Here is a 15,448-nt window from a genome sequence, read left to right as displayed (position 1 = left end):
TATGAATTAACTCATTAACCTTCACTATAAAGTAAAAACACATAGCCTGTATCACCCATTCAGAAATGACAAAGTGAGCACCTGTTAAAGTGCCAAGTATTAGGATGAATGAAACAAAGTCTTGGTCTTTCTGAAGCTTGAGATATGGAGAGGAAAATAGATGGCAAGCTTCCAGGCAGTTACTACACAGGTTTATCTCATTATGTATTTGTTTTTTCACCTGAGTAATCTAATCTCTTTGATCCAGTTGCCTGCTTGTTAAGAATAAAAGGCAATTCTCTCATTGCAAGACAAATAAGTGCCAGTATTTGATGACAGGTATAGTGAATGCTATTGTGAAAGCCCATTGCCTGGAGAATTGTTGAAGCTATCTAATTGAGGTCCACCCACATATGTCCTTTTCCTGAATAAGAAAAGCAGTTCTGCAGAAAGGAAAATGATGTTGAATTAAGGTATGGTCAAGAGTCTGGTTTTCCAAACATGAGGTATGTTACAATGTGGACACTAGTAAGATTAAAGCATTTAAATTCTGTGCTGTTTGTAACCTCTAAACATGAAACATTAGGTTGAGAAGGAAAGCAGAACTGGAAGTTCAGTAAAAATATGAAGAGTTAAAAAAATCTGGTCCTACTTTTGGGACAAAAGTTTGAAATTCTTTTTAGAAAGCAGTAACTGCTTTAGGAAACACTAAATGCCTCTGCTAAATAACCAGAAATAATGTGGTCATTCCATGAAAAATGTTCACCAGTAGCAACTTTCTTAATAGATCATGGATAATACTTAAATTTCTGTCAGTTGTTTTTATTCGCCAAATTAAAAAGTCCTAATATTACCACTTATACTTCGTGGCTTATACCACTACTGACTCCTACTAGTACATATATTAGAGTTGAGTGGGAGCCACGCTACAAGCTTTATTGGCAAAGCTCAACTGGAAAAGCTTTAGCCTATGGCTCCAACTAAACTTGTCCTGCCCTCTTTTCCTATACCTTGAAGTCCACCTTAAGAGGAAGATATTTAAACCGACTGATGTAAGAATTGCAAATGACCTATGGACAGTGGGTATTATATGTAAGTGATGAATCACTAAATTATACTCCTGAAACCAATATTACACTATATGTTAATTAAAATTTAAATAAATGTTTGGAAGAAAAAAAAAGCCCTACATGACTTCCACACCATGTTATACAGTGAAACCAAGATTCTAAGAGAGCCTAATGGGCCTGCCCTGGACTCTTGACTCAGTTTTGCTTACCATAGGTAGAGGAATGGAAACATGTTCCAACTGGGCCTATCCGGGTCTGAAATAGAGCCCCAGAAGGGACTGAACCACACGTCTCCAGGATTCTTCTCCCAGTGTCATCAATTGGAGAGAGGAGTCAAGCCTCCATGGGAATTCACACAGAGGTGTGTAATAGTCTCATGTATTAATTGGCTTTTGCACAAACAACCATAGAATAACAATTTTTTCCCGTGTAGTCTGTGGGTTATCTGGAGTGCTTGTCTTCTTCTTTGCCCCTGCAAATCTGCAGGGCACGTGTCTCCTTCTATCATTGAAGGGGCAATGGCTCACCAGGACTCCTAAAGCTTATCTTCAGAACGTTCACACTGACATTTTTGTCCATATTCCACTGATGCAGGTAAGCCTTAAGGCTAAGCCAAACTTCAATGGGGCCAGAAAGTACACTCTTCCCATGGACGTGGGGAGAGGGCTGTGCGAAAATCTGATGAAAGTGATAGAAAGATCAGGATACCTAAATAATGCTACCCTGTAACTCCTTTTTTCATCAGATGTCACTAATGCTACAATATTCAAATTAAGGTGAACTTTTAACTTTAGTATTCAGCCTTTCCTATTCGAAATTAACATTGGGATTTCTGGCTACAAAGATATAAAGACATCAGAGGAAGAAAACACAGCACCTGTATTGGCTAGGTAATTTTTCATTTAACTTTCCTGCTTTAGTGCACAAGTAGAATTGCAGGATCAATGGACACACAAACAGCTCTACATTTTTTAAACTTTAGGTGGTCTCTTCTGTCCATGATCAAGAAGCTCATTTGGCTCCTCAGCAAGCACATCAAGAGAAGTGTGTATTCACCTTTCCTAATGGCTCCTACCCTTTTACATCCTTTTAGCAATTGAATGTCCATAACACATTACTTTCCATTTACTGTATTTACAAAACTCCAGGTTTCTTTGGGAGCGTTGTAATTACACTGTCCTCAGATGACTTTAACCAATTAATGGCAGGAACCAAAAGACAGATGACTGAATCCTGTAAGTTATCTATATCGTTCAAAGAATAAATCAAGTGTGAATTTGTGAACCGTTGTGCAACACTTTCCCAACCAGTCAAAAGAATTGTTCATTAAATAACCTTTTACTCTTTAGGGAATTAATTTTTGGCTAAAGTTGTAAGTAATAATATCTTCATCTTTTTATTAAATATGTAAAGTTCTGTTTTAAGTTATTTTTGTACAATGTAACCATGATAAAAACTTGTGTGTTGGAATAACTATGGAATAGAAATGCTGCTAAATTTCAAATTTTATTAGTTACACCTTCTTAGAGCAGATCTTTGTTTTTTATTTATTTTTTATTTATTTTTTACTGGAGTTCAATTTGCCAACATAGAGCATAACACCCAGTCCTCATGCCTTCAAGTGTCCCCCTCAGTGCCCGTCCCCTTGTCACCCCATCCCCCCACCCACCTCCCCTTCCACTACCCCTTGTTCGTTTCCCAGATTTAGGAGTCTCTAAGAGCAACTCTTTAAAGATCTTTCCATTCTTCATGAATATGGCTTTGAAAGCCAGCAGCATTAACTGATGCTTATTTTTAAAAAATCTCGTTGGGAAATCTACTTAATCTTCATTAGAGTTGACAATCCTCTTCCAATCTGGCAAAAAACATGGTAGCCTTAGCAACAAAACTATCAGAAAAAGCTTAGAGAGGAAAATGTCAAGAGTTGACCCTCTGATTACAAAAGTCAGTTTATGTTACCATTTCACCTATTTTTGTGCTCTTACCATTTGATCTATTTTTATACTAGAGAAACATAATTTTCATTTATTTGTATAAATTCCATTCATCTGTGTTTATCTGCACCATTTTGCTAGGCAAGCTTGTTTGCACAAAGGAACACATGACATCAAAATCTTTATTGTTTTGGCATTTTATCTGTGCTAACAAAAGCCTCTGATTATAGGCACGACCACACATACTCCACTATCCATGCAAGGGAAAGATCTCAAACCTCTTCCAAAACTATCTAGTTATGGACATACCCAGTGGATACCTAGACATGGATCTGAATTTCTTTCTGAACGGCAGTGTCACTGACTCACATGCATTATTACTTAATCCTCACAGCAAATCTAGAGGGGTTATTCCCATTTTACACGTATAAAACCTGAGACTCAGGAAGGCCAGGTAATTTGCTGAACTTCAGATATCCAGGATCTAGCCCCAGGCCTGACCCTAAACTAATATTCTTTCTCACTGTTTTTCAGAAACTCGGCAACAGCGGAAGGTGCCCTGCTCCAGCTGCAGGGACTCAGCCAGAAAGACTGGAATACTACATGACTGTACCTGCAAGTTGGGGAAGGAGAACTCAACACTATTTGAGTATTGAGTTGCATTCATTTTTTAAAAAACACTTTTTCAAAATAAGCTATCATTAAATGTTTATATATACATAGTATTTTTGCTGTATAATAGCAGCATGCATTTTCTTCCATCAATGTTTTCTTCTCTCATTCTTTCACTTGTTTATGTAACTACATGCTATGTTGGAATTTGGGCTTATTTACGGGTTGGAACCAGTTCGAGAAAGGGGACACAGCAGGCAATTGAAATGTATGTTATCATCCAAATTATAGGGTTCCCTAGTAAAGCTGGGTAGAGGCTTAGACGTCATGCAAAAACAGGGTTTGCTACTGCATCTCCATAAACAAGCCATGGGATGGCCAGACAACTGCAGTTGTCCTCACTCAAGCCCACTCCAATAGGGGACCAAGAAACTCTTTAAGTACAAAAGCTCTACACAGCTTCTATAGGTCTTAAAAAGGTCTGCTCTACGTTGCTTGGGATGGTGTGAGAAAGTGAAGAGAGCGACCCCAAATCTCTTCTCCAACACCATGTTGTGTCATCAGGATTGGAGTCGAATCCTGAAGAGGGGAATAACATGCATCCCTCCTAATGCTTGCCAGCTTTTTAATTTTTTAAATATATTACATTGTGGATTCCACTGGCATCATGTGAGTTGTTTTAAGTAGCATACTCCCAGGCATTTTTTTTTCAGTTTTATTAATTATGTATGCATTTTCATCTGTAGTCAGAAAGATACCTGTTTTTTTTTCCTAACATGTTTTAACACATATTACCCTGAGCAAAGATTGTAAAGTCCATGCTGAATACTTAAAAACATGTATTTGTAGAAAAGTCATGAAGGCGGTGTACGCATGATGGAAGGCTGAGAAACAATGTCATAACCCTTTGTACTCAGGCATCAGAAGGGGACCAGGCAGCTGTCCCTCTCAGCCGAGTGGTGCATGCTCACAGTGCTGCTGTGCTCACACAGACCCCATGTCTGCTTCTCCCTACACAGAGTCGTTCTGGGACTTCTTGAAGGGCATTTTGCTTTTTGCCCATAAAAGACTAGCACCATGAGTCAGATAGTACTAAGCTGAAAGTTCACTCTCTAATTCTATTTCTTATCACTAATTATGCCCAGTCATGTTGTCCAAAATAGCTCACCAGATTTTATGAAATGAATACAGAGAACTATATCAATATGAAAATGTCCCAAATTTGAACAATATGAAACTGATTTTTGTTACTCAACTTCCCCACAAACTAAATCCCCTTGCAAGGAAAAGCTCATGGAGCTTTTATTTAAAGTCCAAATGCTCTCACTCTCCATTTTATACAATTGGCTCAGTGTAAGCCAGAGGCTTTTACTTAGAGCCGAGGTTCCTATAGCTGCAGCTGTGTCCTGGGATTTCACAGGAATGAGTATAGCTTCTTCAGCCTCTTCAAAGTTGCTTCAAATCTCTAATTAGTTCTAGTCTCCAAGGGGTCAGCAGTCACAAAAGAAACTGTCCACTATAGAAGTTGTCACAAACAAAACTGTGGTACCCCAATTAAGTGACTATGTAATGTCATCTGATACTGCTATCGGAGCACAGCAGATAACTTAGTAGCACCTATGCTGGAGACAGCGAGGACCTGGTCTAGGTCCGGTGGCAAGCCAGCCAGCTGCACCAGCACTGAATCCATGGCCTGTGAATCTGTATGACTGAGCAGAAAGTGCCCATCAATAGTTGTGCTTCCCCATGTTTAATATAGGTATTCCTTTGCTTTTGCTGTTGTTTTGTTTTGGTGATGTGTGCAGTGGTCTCCCATATATATTACCTACTTTCTCTCAGAGAGTGACATTTGAGACATTATTGCCTTCTTCAAAAATGTAGATAGGTATTCTGGTTTCTTCATTTCCTTGTGTCTTGTGTCTCATGTTTTGGCTACTTTGGTACAAGATTGTGAGACCACAAGTCTAGAGAGAATTTCTCCTCCCACATTCTCCCAAGTCTGTTCTCTCTAGGACAGGGAAGTACACTCTCCTCTTAAAATGCATGAGGAATGGGATAATGAACATCATCCTACTCCCTTAGTGCTATGTTTTACTAGTATATGAAGTTTTATTTTTTCTGAAAATGATAATTGTCATCTCTCTTCCATAGATGTTTCATTCCTACCTAGGCAGGTTGAGTTGGGCCAGGCAAAGCAGTAGTTGGACAGAATCAAGATTCTAAGAAAATAAAATACTGTGATCACAGTAAGAGGCAATGAGTCAAGATTAGTCTTTTGTCAAGAAGTAAAAGAAGGATAACAAAGTTTAGCAAAACTTTAAAGAGGATCTAGATATCACAGATTAAAGTAGTCAAAAGTTAGTATTCCAAAGAGTTGCACATTGAAAAGATAGAACCCAAGCACAAAACAAAAATATTCCAAAAAACTTAAATTCAGGACAGAAACTTTTTTTTAGAAGCTTTTTAAAAATTTTTATTTATTTATGAGAGAGAGAGAGAGAGAGAGAGAGAGAGAGGCAGACACAGGCAGAGGGAGAAGCAGGCTCCGTGCACTGGGAGCCCGACGTGGGACTCGATCCCAGGTCTCCAGGATCATGCCCAGGGCCAATGGCAGGCGCTAAACCGCTGCACCACCCAGGGATCCCCAGGACAGGAACTTTTCTAGTCTCTTATTCCTTCCTGCCTCCATAGGATTGGACTACTGGTGTGAGGAGAGAGATTGCAGATGGGAAGGAAGTGGTGCCAAGAGCTGCAGCTGCAAAAAGTCGAGTTGGTTTTGTTTCTTCTAACTTTTAAACTTAAATTTAATACATACACATGTTTTAAAAATCAAGCAGTAGAGAATGATAACAAGAGAAAAGTAAATTCTCAGCCTGAACTTGTTCCCCGACTCATTTCCAGCTCCCTGTTTTTAAGTATTTTCTGTTCTCCTGGTGGTTATCACAGTACCTCTGAAATATGTGTTAATACTTGATTTCTCCTTTTATCTTGTTTATCAACCTTAGATAGCATCTATTGGAAGATGAGAAACTTATTTCTTTGATCCATCCATGTCTACACTTTTCCAGTTACATTGCTTTGATATTTCTGGTGATTGTCATTTTAAAGAGTATATTTAAACTCTATTTTGTTACATCAATTTTACACGGTATATAATTGATTTCTTGCTATATAAATAAATAGGTGAGAAAAATCTGTGACATTATCTTCCATATCTCTCTGCTGCTTTAATATTCAGACTTCCAGTATTTCATATTATCAGTGTTAATATTAGTCAGATTCTCTTTTACACTTGTTGTCTTCCAAGCTTTGTTTGTATGTTGATTCTACCAATTAAAATAGCTTTTCTGTTATTCCAATGATTAATTTTCTCCTTACTGAAGGACTAAATAGGTCTAGTTATTGAGGAAAAAAAAGGGTAACCTTAGGTCAGGAAAACTGAAAGATGAATGTTCCAAGTGTCAAGGTCAAATAGGATTCCTTGAACTCAATCTTCAAGACTTTCTATTCAATTTGGTCGATGATACCTTTAATATACAAGAAATATTTATCTGCCTTTGTTCTTATTTTGTAGCCACCTCTTTTTTGGCTTCTTGACTCTAAAGATGTTTGTTGGTTTTGTTTTCTTAATTTTTTTTTCCGTTCTCTTGTTTTTCTCAGGAGTCTACTGTTATAATATCTGTTCCACTTGCACCTTTTTTTTTTTTTTTTTTGGTTTATTCTAAATTTTCTGGGTCTTTTTCCCAAATATGCGAGTGATGAAAAAGGTTCATCAGCGCTGGTAGCATGATTTTCCACTGTGGTATTAGACCTTTTTCTTGAATGAAAAATGGATGGCAGGGTCTTTGTACATATAAGCTAGTAGTACTGTTTTAGGGTACATTTCGGTATTTTGTTCATCATGTATTTTTTGAAAATTGACGTCTAAAAATATTACATTAAAATATCATATCTTCTTTACTTAGTTTTTTGATGCATCTCAAATTTTGTGTGCCTGGTTTCACTCACTGCAGTATCTCTATCTGCTTTGGGACAAGGACCTGGAAGGTTAAAAGTAATTTCCAGATATGGTCAGTAGAGGGCAGCAAAGGGTAGTGGCGTGAACACTCAACTGCCAAGGCCTGGGCTTCCCTTTTTTCCCTCTTTATAGAGATCAATTAGTGGTAGTAGAAAATCCAGAGTGCCAGAATCAGGATAGAAATTACTCATAATACTGATCCAGGATGGGTATCAAGCTTAGAAGGCAGTGGAAATGTTTAGCCACAAATTCATAGCCTGGTATCTATCAAAGAGATGTGAACCACTGGACATTAGGAGGGGAATCATTAGACTTTCACAGTCCTGACTCTTACTCCCAGCCTGTCTAAAACCTAAGATCTCGTTCTGTAAAGTATCAGGAGTCTCCTACCCACATTGAGAGCTGATGCAAATTTCCTGTCATTATCTGATACGTCATTTGCAAATATCTTCTCCCACTCTGTAGGTTGTCTTTTAGTTTTGTTGACTGTATCCTTTGCTGTGCAAAAGCTTCTTATCTTGATGAAGTCCCAACAGTTCATTTCTGCTTTTGTTTCTTTTCCCTTCGTGGATGTATCTTGCAAGAAGCCACTGTGGCCGAGTTCAAAAAGGGTGTTGCCTGTGTTCTCCTCTAGGATTTTGATGGAATCTTGTCTCACATTTAGACCTTTCATTCATTTTGAGTTTATCTTTGTGTATGGTACAAGAGATTGGTCTAGTTTCATTCTTCTGCTTGTGGATGTCCAATTTTCCCAGCACCATTAATTGAAGAGACTGTCTTTCTTCCAGTGGATAGTCTTTCCTCCTTTATCGAATATTAGTTGACCATAAAGTTGAGGGTCCACTTCTGGATTCTCTATTCTGTTCCATTGATCTATGTGTCTGTTTTTGTGCCAGTACCACACTGTCTTGATGACCACAGCTTTGTAGTACAACCTGAGAATTCTCACAGAGGAAGACATAGACATGGCCAACAAGCACATGAGAAAATGCTCTGCATCACTCGCCATCAGGGAAATACAATCAAAACCACAGTGAGATACCACCTCACACCAGTGAGAATGGGGAAAATTAACAAGGCAGGAAACCACAAATGTTGGAGAGGATGAGGAGAAAGGGGAACCCTCTTACACTGTTGGTGGGAATGTGAAATGGTGAAGCCACTCTGGAAAACTGTGTGGAGGTTCCTCAAAGAGTTAAAAATAGACCTGCCCTACGACCCAGCAATTGCGCTACTGGGATTTACCTCAAAGATGCAGATGCAATGAAATGCCGGGACACCTGCACCCCGATGTTTCTAGCAGCAATGTCCACAATAGCCAAACTGTGGAAGGAGCCTCGTTGTCCATCGAAAGATGAATGGATAAAGAAGATGTGGTTTATATATACAATGGAATACTACTCAGCCATTAGAAATGACAGATACCCACCATTTGCTTTGACGTGGATGGAACTGGAGGGTATTATGCTGAGTGAAATAAGTCAATTGGAGAAGGACAAACATTGTATGGTCTCATTCATTTGGGGAATATAAATAACAGTGAAAGGGACTAGGATGGAACGGAGTAGAAATGGGTAGGAAATATCAGAAAGGGAGGCAGAACATGAAGACTCCTAACCCTGGGAAATGAATAGGGGTGGTGGAAGGGGAGGTGGTCGGGGGGTGGGGGTGACTCGGTGGTGGGCACTGAGGGGGGCACTTGACAGGATGAGCACTGTGTGTTATTCTGTATGTTGGCAAATTGAACACCAATAAAAATAAATTTATTTAAAAAAAGAAATGAAAGAGGAGAAATAACAAACAATACCACAAAAATATAAAGGATTTTAAGAGAATATTATGAAAAAATTATATGCAAAGTCATTGGGCAACCTAGAAGAAATGGATAAATTCCTAGAAACATATAACGTCTCAATGCTGAGTTGGGAAAAAATACAAAATTTGAAAGACTGATTATCAGCAGTGAAATCAAATCAGTAATAAAAAAACTCCCAAGAAAACAAAAGTACAGGACCAGATGGCTTCATAGGTAAATTTCAGCAAACATGTAGGGACGCCTGGGTGGTTCAACAGTTGATCATCTGCCTTTAGGTTGTGATCCTAGAGTCCTGGGATTGAGGCCCACATCGGGCTCCTTGAGTAGATCTTGCTTCTCCTTCTGCCTCTGTCTCTGCCTCTGTCTTTTTCTGTCATGGATAAATAAATAAAATACTTAAAATTTTTTTTTACCAAACATATAAAGAAGAGTTAACACCTACTTTTCTCAAACTACTTCAAAAAACAAAGAATGAAAGCTTCTATGTATTCTGTGAAGGCAGCATTACCCTGATATCAAAACCAGATGAAGACACTACAGAGAGAGAGAGAGAGAGAGAGAGAAAGAGAGAGAGAGAGAGAGAGAACTACAGGCCAATATCTCTGATTAACATACATGCAAAAATCCTCAACAAAGTATTAGCCAACCAAATCCACCAATACATTAAAAAAGTCATTTACCATGACCAAGTGGGATTTATTCTTAGTATGCAAATGTGATTCAATATTCACAAATCCATTAACATAATACATCTCATCAACAAGAGAAGGGTAAAAACGATGATCATTTTAATAGGTGCAGAAAAGCATTTAAAAGTACAACATCCATTCATGATACAAACTCAGCAAAGTAGGTTTAGAGGGAACATACCTCAACAGAATGAAGACCATATGTGAAAAAACTACAGCTAATGTCATACTCAATGGTGAAAAAGTGAGAGCTTTTCCCCAAGGTCAAGAACAAAACAAGGATTTCCACTCTCACTACTTTTATTTAGCATAGTACTGGAAGTCCTAGCCCCAGCAATCAGACAAGAAAAAGCAATAAATGGCATCCAAATGGGTAAGGAAGATGTAAAACTTTCACTATTTGCAAGTGCCATGATACTATATGTAGAAAACCCTCAGGATTCTACCAGAAACGGACTAGAACTGATAAATGAGTTCAGGAAAGTCACAGGATACAAACCAATATACAGAAATCCACTGCATTTCTATACACTAATAATGAAGAGCAAAAAAAGAAATTAAGAAACAGTCCCATTAACAATTGTACCAAAAATAATAAGATACCTAGAAATAAGCTTAAACAAGGAAGTGAAAGACCTATATATATATATACACACTGAAAAACTATAAAACATTGGTGAAAAAAATTGAAGACAACACAAATGGAAAAATATTCCATGCTTATTGATGAGAGAACAAGTATTAATAAAATGTTCCATACTCAAAATGATCTACAGATTTGATGGAATCCCTATCAAAGTACTAATAGTATTTTTCGCAGAACTAAAACAAGTAATTCGTAAGGATGTATGGAACCACAAAAGACCCCAAATAGCCAAAGCAATCTTGAAAAAGAAAAAAACTGGAGGTATCACAGTCCCAGATTACAAGATATATTACAAAGCTGTAATAATCAAAACAGTATGGTATTGACAAAAATGGACAATAGATCAATAATACGGTATTATGGGCATAAAGATCACCTTACAGTATCTCTTCTATTTGATATTTAGGGTGAAAACATAGGTGTTCGGTGAAATAGATGAAAACAGACCCGGGCAGCCCAGGTGGCTCAGTGGTTTAGCGCTGCCTTCAGCCCAGGGCATGATCCTGGAGACCCAGGATGGAGTCCCACGTCAGGCTCCCTGCATGGAGCCTGCTTCTCCCTCTGCCTGTGTCTCTGCCTCTCTCTCTCTCTCTCTCATTCTGTGTCTCTCATGAATAAATACATAAATAAAGTCTTTAAAAAAGAAAACAGACCCCATCATTATTATTCTCTTTAGAGCTCATTCATCAAATTAAAATAAATCACAATGGTATTATGGAAGAAATTAAGCTTTATTACTGCAAAGGTAACTGTGACATGGTAAAAGAAAGCTCCCTTTAGCTTTCTCAGGCAAACTTTTCTCTCCTTTGCTTTACTACAAGGAGAAGATGCTATCAAAAACTGTATCTTTCTCAATTAATTCCTTAAAACCAGTGACTCACCATCCTGGTTACATGTAAGAATCACTCAAAGAGCTTTTTCCATATCTGATGAATCAGAAGCTCTGGGGGAGGCAGTTTCAGAATGAGTGCCTGAAAAGCCTCCCAAGTGAGTCTGATGCATATCAGAATTGATCAACAGGACGAGATTCTAAAAGGAGAGAAGTTTTCCTGGCCTCTAAATCTCTAACCTCTCTGAAGGGAGACGCAGAGAATGGGACATATTCTGAGAATTGGGGAAGGTGCAGAGAGAAGTCTGCCTATATTTTTTTACCTGAAATAGATTATTTTTTACCTGAAATAGATTTTGACAGGTGCTTGATGGGAGGCCAGAAAGTGTTGCCCAATGAGCCTCCATGGTTCTGAATACAGTCAAGCATGGCCAGACTAGCACTTGTCCTTTAAAAGTGGTGAGAAGGGGCGCCTGGTGGCTTACTTGGTTAAGTTTCTGACTCTTGATTTCCGCTCAGGGTTATGATCTCAGGATCATGAGACAGAGCCCCAGGTCAGACTCCATACTCAGCACCATTTGTGCTTCTTTCTCTCTCTCTCTCTCTCTCTCTCTCTTTCTTTCTCTGCCCCCCCTCTTGTGCCCATGCACTGTCTCTTTCTCTCTCTCTCTCTCTCAAATACATAAAATAGTTATTCTGTATGTTGGTAAATTGAACACCAATAAAAAATCAACTTATTTTAAAAAATAAATAATAAAAATTTAATAAAAGTGGTTTGAAGCCTGGAGGCCACTATCTACATGCCACTTCTGTGTTAGTTTGGTTTTAAGATGAGAAGCCTTAATAAAGTCTAAAAGGACTACCAGGACTTGTGCTCTCACCTCTACCTAATTTACAGGCCGATTTCACTCTCCTGTACCTTCTGCCTGTGTCTCCAATCCAGCAAAGTCTTCCATGTTTCTGAAACATCAGTTAGTCACATTCTGTCCCTTCAACTGACAAATGTATCTTCCCTCCCTTCCCCCTTTCTTCCTCTTTCTCTCTTCTGTGTAGTCCCAAGTCATTCTTTAAAGGTCATTTCAAATGAGCTCGTCAAAGAAGTCTTCCTCTCCATAATTGAAATCAGGTGTCAAGTCCCTCTCTAAATTTCTCATCTCACTCTTTAATTTTCCTCTGCAGTACTTTCCAGAGGCTGTGTTAGGCAGTTCTTGATGGCATTCTCTGTTTAATATCTGTCTTCCCCCCTCCTCACTTAAATCCTGGTTTTGTGAGACTTGGGCCTGGCTCCCTGTTGCCCAGACCTATCAAGTGCCTTTCTCCTAGTACAGGTTCAAACACTATCCGTTGAATGAATAAAGTAAATAAGACAAAGACTATTTTATGTCATGCCTTTTCCCTGTCCATCCCTGCCAGAAAACTATTTCATTCACTTGTTCAATACAGAATTTTTTGATTCCTCTGATGCGTCAATGTTTGTGAGAATTTAATGATAAATCAGACATAGACTCCTTCCTTGAGGTCGATAGAGTCTAGTGGGGCATAAAAGATAGGTTTTCACATGCCTGATACAGGAGCCTGTAAGAGAAACCACAAACTTTGTCTGTAGGATCAAATTTCAGTCCTCCAGAGTTGTCAAAGAAAGACACTGTCCATGTGGGAAGAGTGGGGGTGGGGGGTCCTCACAGGAAGCTGCGTGACCTCCTGAGTCACCTGGATTTGAATCCTTCATGTTACGTCACGGCTGCTTGGATTCAGAGCCCAACCTGTATGCGCAGGAGCCTCGTCATCTGTAAAATCATCAGTTTCCTAGTGGAAAGGGAACACTGTCTTCATGTAACATGTTTTTAACAGGCTCCTGTAGGTGCTTGGACACTGAAGGAGATGTCCAGGTGGCAAATCAATGGTTAGTATCACTAACCATTTGGGAAATGCAAGTGAAATCCACAGTGAGATATCACACTACACAGCTATCAGAATAGCTAAAATAAAAAATGACAACACCAAATGCTCGTGTGGATGGGGGGAAACTGAATGACTCATACAGTACTGGGGAGAATGTGAAATGGCACAGCCATTCTGGAAACCAGTTGGACAGTTCCTAAGAAAAAACTATAAAAACAACAACAACAACAACAACAACAACAACAAAATAGCTAGCATATGACCTGGCTCTTCCCGTCCTGGGCATTTAGCCCAGAGAAGTGAAGACTTCACACTGACACAAAAACCTGTACACAGATGTTTATAGTAGCTTTATTAGTGACAGCCAAAACCTGCAGACACTTTGAACTCCTTCAACAGGTAGTTACGCAAACTGTGATACATCCATATCATGATGTACTACTAAGGGACACCAAGAAATGAACTGTGAATCCTTGCAGCCATCTAGATGAATCTCCAGTTACACCAAATGGGAAAAAGCAAATCCCCAAATGTCATAAACTATGTGATCCCATCTGTATAACATTCTTGACATGGCAACCTTTTACACATGGAGAACAGATTTTGTGATTGCCCGGGATTAAGGAGGTGGTGGAGGGGGAAAGAAATTTGTGTGGTTGTAAATGGGGAATAGGAAGGACCCTTGTGGTGATGGAAGTGTCTCTGGAAGACTCCATCTGTAAAAAAAACTGATGTCATCTCCCTGTGTTATTTCTTATAGCTGCAAACGAATCTACAGTTATCTCAAAATAAAATGATTACTTTTAAAAAATCAAAACTTGGAGGCCAAGAAAAGGAAACCAGTATGTCAGTTTGGCAGTTACAGCATGAGCTTTGAATCTGTGACATCATAATGGCAGTGACCGCGGACCGCTGCGGAATCTTGAGGCTTCAAGCAGTTGACAGTACTCTGCCAAGTGCTGTAGACTCCCTTGATTTCCTGTCCCACGAATTGAAGAGAAAAGGATGTTCCCGTCAATCAGAAAGCATGCTGAGCTCACAGGTGGTCATTCAAGGCTTCAGCGCATGAGGTAGTCTTCTGATACACTATTTCTGATCATCAAACAGACCGGCAATAACAGGAACTGTTGTTTTCTTTTGTTTCCTCTAATACATAGAAACTAAGTAGTCACTTCAGCACCAGCTTCCTGAAAAGCTGCTCCTGTTCTTAAGATTCAGTGCTGCTGAGCAGAAGGGAGCAGGCTTTATACATCCTTGGGGGAGGCGGAGACACTTTCTTGGCTCCACGAGAGAGCCAACTCTCTCTCTCCATGAGACAGAATTTTCAGTGGGTCTATGAAAATACCTGTCCTAGTTATGAAAGAATTTTTACATTCTGTTCAATTGTGTTGTTTTAGTACCTATTTTGACCAGGAATTCCTGTCAGAGCTCAGCCAAGGAATAGCTAAACTCTTGTGTGCAGAAACTTTCTGAGGTTTCCAATATTTTTGCTGATCTTTGAGAATTTTTACCCCAATTTTGAATATTGAATTAGATAAGATGGGGGTCAACTTCCAGGATCTTCAGTTATCTTCATTTTATCTTAACATAAAAGCAATTTGTAATTGATTCTTCACACGTTGTTTTATTTTATATTAGGCCACAAGTTGTCCTGTTTATTGTTGTTGTTCATTCACCTTCTTGTAATGTGCTCTACCTTTGGCTTCTTGGCTTTTGCCTACCTAATGGCTCACAATGAGCTTTGCTGCTTTCTCCACCACACCTCTAAGTATTGGCAGGCCCAAGGGCTTTGTCCTTGAAACTGTCCTCCCTCTGCATCAGTTTCCCAAGTGACCTCACCACTTTCTATAGCTTTCGGTAACTCAGGAATCCCTGATTCTGAGCTCTGGAGCTCTGCTTTGGGGGTTGAGACTACATTTTAGTGTTGTGTGAACCTTGAAACTTGGCATTAAA

General features: G+C 39.0%; 1 protein-coding gene across 1 annotated transcript in view; it reads left to right on the top strand.

The window, feature by feature from the left end:
* Positions 1 to 1,056: 1,056 nt before the first annotated feature.
* The window catches only part of LOC140598704 (rho GTPase-activating protein 20-like), a 39,134-nt gene continuing 24,742 nt past the window's right edge, over positions 1,057 to 15,448 (top strand). Inside the window, exons 1-3 of the mRNA XM_072757230.1 lie at positions 1,057 to 1,410; positions 3,518 to 3,632; positions 14,256 to 14,565. Of these exons, the coding sequence (XP_072613331.1) occupies positions 14,501 to 14,565 (65 nt within the window). The 5' untranslated portion in view covers positions 1,057 to 1,410; positions 3,518 to 3,632; positions 14,256 to 14,500. The remainder of the gene's footprint in view (positions 1,411 to 3,517; positions 3,633 to 14,255; positions 14,566 to 15,448) is intronic.

Source organism: Vulpes vulpes, chromosome 4, assembly GCF_048418805.1.
Source record: "Vulpes vulpes isolate BD-2025 chromosome 4, VulVul3, whole genome shotgun sequence".
NCBI lineage: Eukaryota > Metazoa > Chordata > Mammalia > Carnivora > Canidae > Vulpes > Vulpes vulpes.
Note: the sequence above shows the minus strand (reverse complement) of the source record. Positions and strands in the feature narration are given on the sequence as shown.